This window comes from Ipomoea nil, unplaced genomic scaffold, assembly GCF_001879475.1.
Source record: "Ipomoea nil cultivar Tokyo-kokei standard unplaced genomic scaffold, Asagao_1.1 scaffold3314, whole genome shotgun sequence".
Taxonomy (NCBI): Eukaryota; Viridiplantae; Streptophyta; class Magnoliopsida; order Solanales; family Convolvulaceae; genus Ipomoea; species Ipomoea nil.
The window spans coordinates 4,297,501-4,305,655 of NW_017619742.1; the positions used below are offsets into that span (position 1 = coordinate 4,297,501).

At 30.0% G+C, this 8,155-nt stretch overlaps 1 protein-coding gene across 1 annotated transcript in view; it reads right to left on the reverse strand.

Annotated features, from left to right (window-relative positions):
- Positions 1-5,299, reverse strand: part of LOC109169435 (subtilisin-like protease SBT4.15) — a 5,673-nt gene extending 374 nt beyond the window's left edge. Inside the window, exons 1-11 of the mRNA XM_019318317.1 lie at positions 5,207-5,299; positions 4,910-5,004; positions 3,296-3,393; positions 3,060-3,203; positions 2,838-2,943; positions 1,710-2,211; positions 1,266-1,336; positions 823-891; positions 630-738; positions 312-525; positions 1-159 (exon numbers count right to left, since the gene is read on the reverse strand). The exon at positions 1-159 is cut by the window's left edge and continues 374 nt beyond it. Coding sequence (XP_019173862.1) covers positions 1-159; positions 312-525; positions 630-738; positions 823-891; positions 1,266-1,336; positions 1,710-2,211; positions 2,838-2,943; positions 3,060-3,203; positions 3,296-3,393; positions 4,910-5,004; positions 5,207-5,299 — 1,660 coding nt within the window. The remainder of the gene's footprint in view (positions 160-311; positions 526-629; positions 739-822; positions 892-1,265; positions 1,337-1,709; positions 2,212-2,837; positions 2,944-3,059; positions 3,204-3,295; positions 3,394-4,909; positions 5,005-5,206) is intronic.
- Positions 5,300-8,155: the final 2,856 nt, after the last annotated feature.

Consider the following 8,155-nt stretch of genomic DNA (forward strand, 5'->3'; position numbering starts at 1 on the left):
CTAATGTAGAACCATTGTATCCAACCTTGCAGAGAAAACTTATGTAGGCAGCTTCATCGATGTCAAAAACAAGGCCGGGATTCAACGCTGCTGTCGGATCAACCATTCCAGCTCCGTATGCATATTCTGCATCACTGTCCTTCACTCCTAGGGGTTTTGCTGAAACCGATACATACATACATGTAAGATAGATAATGTTACAACATGCATAAACCTGAACACATTAATTATTCCAAAAAAAGTTAGAAATAGTAGTTATTATATATATGTAGACAACTTGGGATGCATGGCATCAAAGCTAAGTTGCTAACCTGTAGTCATCAAAGCTGACTTGATCATAGCAGGTGACCAGTCAGGATGGAAAGACTTAACATAGGCAGCAACAGCAGAAACATGAGGACAAGACATGGATGTTCCAGATAAAACATTATAGTCTGAGGTTCTTGTATCATCTACATCTCGACTTATAGAAATCAAAGGTGAAAATGCAGCCAATATGTTCAACCCTGGTGCTGATATATCAGGCTATATATATAGAGTAAGATGTGTGAGATAGATGAGATCGAGTATATATAAAATTCGTGATCGATAAATAGAGAATCAAAATAAAGAATTTAAAAAATTCTGACCTTTAAGAGGTTAGGGACTATATATTGGCGTCCTCTAGATGAAAAAGAGGCCACGAATGACTGTTCAATATTGACAACTTTTGTTGGGTGAATCACGGCCGTTGGTTGCCTGCATGGATATTTCAATGTGTACGTAATGCTATATAATATATTAAATTATAAGTCCTATATATATATTTTTTTTGAAACTTACGTTGTCAAGTTGATATATTTGGCAATTTTATCATGAAATTCTGTAAAATTGACAACAGTAGCAGGCATTCTATAGGGAAATGCAACATCCAAAAAATAATCACTTGAAAAGATAATTCCTTTAGCTCCGCTGCCCTGTATATTCTGATCTTGTCGAATATTTGCCACGCAATACAAAATCTTGTCCTTCACTTTAGTTTTGTTAACTGGACCGAGGTCACAATTCCTGTATGAACATAATATTCAATTCCTCCGATCTATAAATTAATGTGGTTGAAAAGTGAAAATTATAATAAATAATACGGAGTATAATTGTTTTAAAAACAATTTATGTAATTTATATAATAAAAATAAATAAATTTAGACATCTCAGTAGAGTAAATAATTAAAACATAATGGCTTGTCACCTTAAAAAAAAAAAAGGTTAAATGTAGAATTTCTTACTTGCTTAAATCTGCTTGTGTTCCATTTATAAGTGGAAATGGACCGCTGTTAACTAAGTTGATAGAAATTCCCTTTCACACAATTATCAGAGATGGAATTGATTAGTTTGTGTTAGATTCAAAAGAGTTAAATCCACTGTAAGTCCATTGTTTTTTGTGGTAATTTCAAATTTAGTCTCAGACTAATGTTTTTGTCATTTAACATTCCAGATTATTATTTTTCGGACATTTTTAGTCCTTCTCATGACTTTTCCTATCTTTAGTAAGAACATTTGTGAACGACTAAAAGTGTCTAAAAAATAATAATCTGGATGTTAAATTGTAAAAATGATAATCTTAGACTAAATTTAAAATTGCCACCAAAATAGAGGACTTCTGGTGGAATTAACTCGATTAAAAATATAATTATCTCATAATAAATTAATGAGGGAGGGAAGGGGCTTACAGAGAATATTTGTTCATCACCCAATTGAAGTTGAGTCTCTAGGTGTCGATCGGTGGAAGCAGCGGCAACGGTGAGGATCCAAGGAGCCACATTTTGAACAGTCGTCCACAGGCCATTATTCCCGGCAGAGCAAGAAGTGAGTATCCCCTTTTGCATGGCATGGAAGGAGCCAATTGCCGTTGGATCATTATTGTAGGATGTGGCGATCGCGCCTAGGGACACCGATAATATATCCACTCCGTCAGCAATGGCGGCGTCAAACGCTGCGAGGATGTCCTCGTCCTTACACAGGTCTCCGTTGCACGCCTTGTACATAGCTATACGCGCTGCCGGCACTCCGCCGCGGGCTGTTCCGTTGAGGAGGCCGTAGAGGCTTGCGCCTTGGTGTAGTGAACCGGCGACGATTGAAGAGGTGTGCGTGCCGTGGCCATCGAAATCGGCGGGGGAAGTGCTCTTGTTATTGGGATTAACTAGGCTGAAGGCTTGGGCACCAATAACTTTGCTGCATAAACAAATACCAAGTATATATAATGGCATATTCACATTTATAAATCTCAAAATCATTCAAACAAGGAAGACAAATCAAATCATTATTGTGTGGACCATGGTCAAAGTAACTTTTTTATTTGGTTGGTTGAAAAAAGAAATTATACTAAACAGTTATCAGTTAATTTACCAAACATAATTTTACAATCAACTAATATTAATGTTATTAACTAGTTATACTATCTAATTAACTCAATCAGATAACAGCTATAAGCTAACCGCCGTTTATCAAACAGGGATAATAGATAGTAAGATTAAGGGCCATGTGCAATTACTGGTTATAATCATTACCCTTGAATAACCAAAATAATTGATCAGACTAGTTTCCCTCCTAGTGGAATATATATATTGTCATTTTTTTTTAATTAAGTTGGTGAGCTGTGAAAAACTTAAGTTAGTTTAATTTATTTCCTTCTATGTGATTCTTTGACAGTTAGGATCACAAGACAAAGTTTATTCATGTCACATATATATATACATAATGGGAAGATGTTGTCTCATTTGATTATATATATATATATATATATATATATATATATATATATATATATATATATATTATGATCTACAATATATACATACTTGTTGCAGCCGGTGAAATTTAATCCATTTTGACATTTACCCTTCCATTTAGCAGGTGGAGGTCCTATGCCACTGTCATTGAAGCTTGGTGACTCAACCCAAATTCCTACCAACATCAAATATATCCAAACAATTAGTTAGCTATACATGCCATGGAAATCAATTTAAATGATTTTGTTCACTATTTTGTAGTTATTAATATGGATAATTTTTTTCTTTTACCTGAATCGATGAGACCTATAATAATATCACTTTCTACTTTCAAATTCCTCTTTACAGTTGTTGGCATTCCTAAGAAATCCCAAGAATGTGTAGTATGAAGCTTTCGATTAACACTTGGAAATACTGACACAACTCCAGCTTTTTCTGCAATTCAAAAATGATACTAAAAATGGTGATAACCTCATAAAGTTAAAAATAAGAGATATAAAGTAAAAGAGTCCTAAAATTCTTCAAACCAGATAATATCTTAGCTTCATGAGGCAACAACTTTGCTGCCAATGCATTAAAGCTTCTTCCATAGGTATGTATCTTTGACTGCCGTGCTATACTTTCACTGGGATGTAAATCAAACAAATGGATATTAGAAGAAAATAATGAATTACTACTACTATTTATATGTACATTGCACAAAATTAAGTATCCAAAATTGGATAAAAACTTTTGTAAGACCGTCTCATGCATATCCTTGTTTGTGAGACAAGTTGGGTTAGGATAAATAATACTAATCAAAAATAAAGTTTTTATTACTTAATTATATGAGAAAGTGTAATATGTTTCAAAAAAATATATAAAAGTATTACATTATTTTTCCAAAAGTATTATACTTTCCCTTACTTATTATATAAGAGAAACATTAATATTACAATTTTTAGTATAATTATTAAATGTTCATATTTACCCAACCCAACCCATCAAATAGATAACGATCCGTGAGATGGAGTGTTATGTTGTGGATACGTGCTCACCATGCGCATGGTGAACGCGGGAGTAGATTTATAATTTCTATGCTGTAGATTCATAATTTCTATACTGTAGATTTATAATTTCTATACTGTAGATTTATAACATCTATACTGTAGATTCATAATTTATATATCGTAAATTCATAATATAGTTATGTGATTTGTGAATACAGAGTTCAACAATTGATAATATGAACATCGATTCATAATTTCTATACTGTACACGGGGGTAGATTCATAATTTCTATACTCTATAGATTTATAATTTCTATACTGTAGATTCATAACTTTTTTACTGTAGATTTATAATTTCTTTACTGTAGATTCATAACTTCTGTACTATAGATTCATAATATCTGTATTGCGAAGACGAAATAATGCGATTGCGAAAAGAGAAACGCCGTTAACAATAAATGTAAAATAAAATTACGAATTTACAACATATAAATTATGGATCTAACCCATATGGTATGTGCATGGTGAACACGTATCCACAACGTAATTTGCCCCGTGAGATGGTCTCAAATATGTGTAACCTCCAAAATTGATGCTTAATGTGAAAATTATGATTATACTACAACAATTTTAAAAATAATGAATAAATATATAACACGAATCAAATAATCTATATTATATTAAAATATTTATGTTTATATTAAGAAGATTATGTGTGTGTGTACATTATCTATATATCTATATATATTTCTAATAACCATATACGGAGTATTTGTTTAGGTAAATATGAAAATAATAATCCATTTATATATAGTAAAAAAAAATATTTAGTTTAACATAATATTTAATTAAAGAAATTATTTTGGCAAGTAATGTATTAAAGTAAATACAATTACATAAATTCATTTAGTATTTCTTACTTAACTAACATTATTTTTTTTCCCCTTCAAAAAAAAAAAAAAAAAAAAAAACTAACATAATATTTAACGGTATAAGGATATTTTTAGCATTAAAGTACAATAATATTAATATCATGTACAACTTTACAAGCACAAAAAAACACAAATATAATTTAAGAATAATATAGCTCTCATTGATTCATATAAGTAATAGTTAGATTAGATAAGAGAAATGGATAATTCAAAATATTACTCTCCAATTGCTTGGGACAGAATGTTGTCATGAACAGCCGACAATGATATTTTAGATCCTTCCGCCGGCAATGCTCCCATATACACAATGTATGGCTATCACAAATAGTCACAATGTAAAGATAAACAATGAGCGAACAAGGTGGTAAGAAATTTTAATTTTAGACTAATTTATGCGTTAAAAAAAAACTCTAAACTACTATCTACTTTTTCGTACGATCAGTAATCAACTAATCTTGTGTTTTTTTTAGCAGTAATTAAAATTTCAAGAAGAAAGATAAAAATATATATGCTATACCTTCCTTTCATCGTCTCCTGATGCATTACACAATGCAAAAACTAGACACAGCTTGAAGAACATAAAGAAAATGGAGGTATTGGGGTTACCCATTTTTTCGTAGTAATAATTCTAAAAGGTGATGGAATTAAGTCAATAAATAAATGAAATGGAATGCATATGAACTTAGTATCTTGCGATTTCATACTATAAATGATTTATATGAATTAAGCAAGTGAATAAATGGTTTGCGTCAATTATGGCATATATACCCTATAAAATTAATTCTATATATCTAAGTTTGTTGAAATTGAATCTAGACATATAATCATATAAAATTAATTTTATATATTTTTTAGTAACGAGAGAAACTCGAAGGTACTACTTGAGGGTGTGCACGTAAATCCCGCTTTGTGGACCTCGTCGACAAAGGACCACCACAATGAAGTAAACTAGTTGAGATCAGGGCCGTTTCTAAGAAAATTGGGGTCCTGTGCAAAAATTCAACATGAGCCCCTTTTTGTATAATTGTAAATATATAAAAGATATATTATATTGTACCACAATATATAATATTCTATAAAAAATTTTATCATTATAATTTTCACTTGAAAAGTGACATTCTTCTTCTTCTTCGGACATATTTAGATGTAAAATCATTCACCAATCTATTGAGTCATATACAATATACTTGATGGTAAATAAGATTTCAACAACTTCAACTTTAAGAAACTTTTTTATGCATAAAACAACAGTAATGATAGTCAAGACTATTTGATATTGCAATTGTAGCATCAAAATACAAGAAATTAGATTGTTATTCACACATCAAAAAATTAAATTCCTAACTGAATTGCTAATTTAAAAATTCTGAATAAAATTAAAGAATTAAAAATATTTAACTTACACACTTTCATCCGTGAACAATACAAAAATTGAGAATGTCAATTACACAAATAACGCATTTTAAATTAATGATTATTGAGACCGAATTGCTGCGTTGTGAATATAAATCTTGCGTGTATGCATTATAATAGGAATAAGAGTAAATTTTGACTCTTTATATATAATAATTTTACAATAATAGTCAAATACGTCCGCTTCAATTTTTATAAATTATAATACTATAACTTTATATTTAAATCAAATTCTTTGAAATTAAAAATGTAAGCTTTTTAAAATTTTACAGTGTCTTAATTTCTTCATACATAAGTTAAACCAACATTAATATATAAAATATAAATATACAATAATATATATATATATATATATATATATATATATATATATATTTTATTTATTTATTTATTTATTTATATTTAATAATAAAAGTGCCCCCAAAAATTTGGGGGCACAAAAGCTATTTGCTCACTGTTGCTAGCTAGCGTATGTAATAATGTAAGTACATAATACATTTGGGGCCCCCAAAATTTGGGGGCCCTGTAAGCATGCCCTGGCCCAAACATGGCCAGGGACGGCCCTGGTCGAGATTGTTCATAATTGACCAGTTCAAAACAATAAAGTCAATAGATTGCTTCCGCTAGGAGTCAAACTTGTAACATTAGCTTGTGGTTACAAAGTCAATACACTCTTACAGAAATCACTTACAACGTCAGACATAAAACGTTGATTTTTTTACAAAATTGACTTCAAAATATTAAATAAATTTATTATTTTATTAAAAAGGGTTTTAATGTTGGTTTTACGTAAAAACCGATGTTATATCTCATTTTAAATATAAAAAAAATTAACAAAATATACGACGTAGGTTTTGATAGAACCGACGTCGTATAGTATTCATATTTTTTAAATTCAAGATATGATGTCGGTTCATCCACGAACCTCTTCTTCTTTCTACCAACCACTCATTTTTCTCCCCCACATTCTTCAATTCTTAACTACCTCCACGCCACCACTATTACGCTGCCACTTCTTTTCATTTTCTTCGTTCGTCGCCATCCGCTCTCCCTCTCGCTGTCAGCCGCGTCCGGTCACTGCCGGTCGCTCTCCCACTCACTGCAGCTGCGCCGCCGCCACCACCTTGTAAGATTTATACATTTTTAAAATATTGTGTTAATTTTTTATTTTTATGAGTTAAAAATCATTTTTAATATATTTTGAATTATTTGTTTATATATTCTGAATTTTAAGAATTATTGAGTATTTTAGGCATTTTAAATTAATATATTTCGAATTTTAAGAGTTATTGTATATTTCAATTTAGGCATTATAGATTAATATGTTTTGAATACTATTGTGTATTTTAGGAATTATTGTTATTATATTTCTAATTATTGTTAATTTATTTCAAATTTTAGGAATTAATGTTAATATAGTTTGAAATATAGGGATAAAGTACAAATATGCCACTGAACTATTTAGAAAAAAAGTCATCGAATTCAAATAACCCCCAAATAAGCTATTGAACCCTGAAAAAAAGAGCAAATAAGCCATTGGCCTCAAGAAAAAAAAAAGAGCAATTAACATTTTTAACATGTTAATTTTAGGTTTTTGCTGACTGGATTATTTACTACTTTTTTATTATTATAATCCACCTACATAGTAATATATTTTAAAGTAATTATAATCAAAACTGCGACTGCGGCCATACCAAGAAGCTCGTGTTGGAGGCTGTTTGCTAATTAAGTTAATTATTTTCTCTTCATAATAAACCTAGATAGCTAGATAGATTCTTTGTGTTAGCAGTAGGTACCTAAGTTGATTGGTTAGCTAGGTAGTATTTGTTAATGAAAATGGAATAGAATCGATAGTATTCACAATTTATAAGGAAGATGTGCGAATATGATGGAAATTAAAAAAAAAAAAAAGAATTGAGAATAAAAATAGTATGAAAAGTGGGTTAATTAGAAAAAGAAATGATAATTAATACTTCTTAAAAATTGCACAGAATATATTACTGGATATATATATATATATATATATATATATATATATATATATATATATATA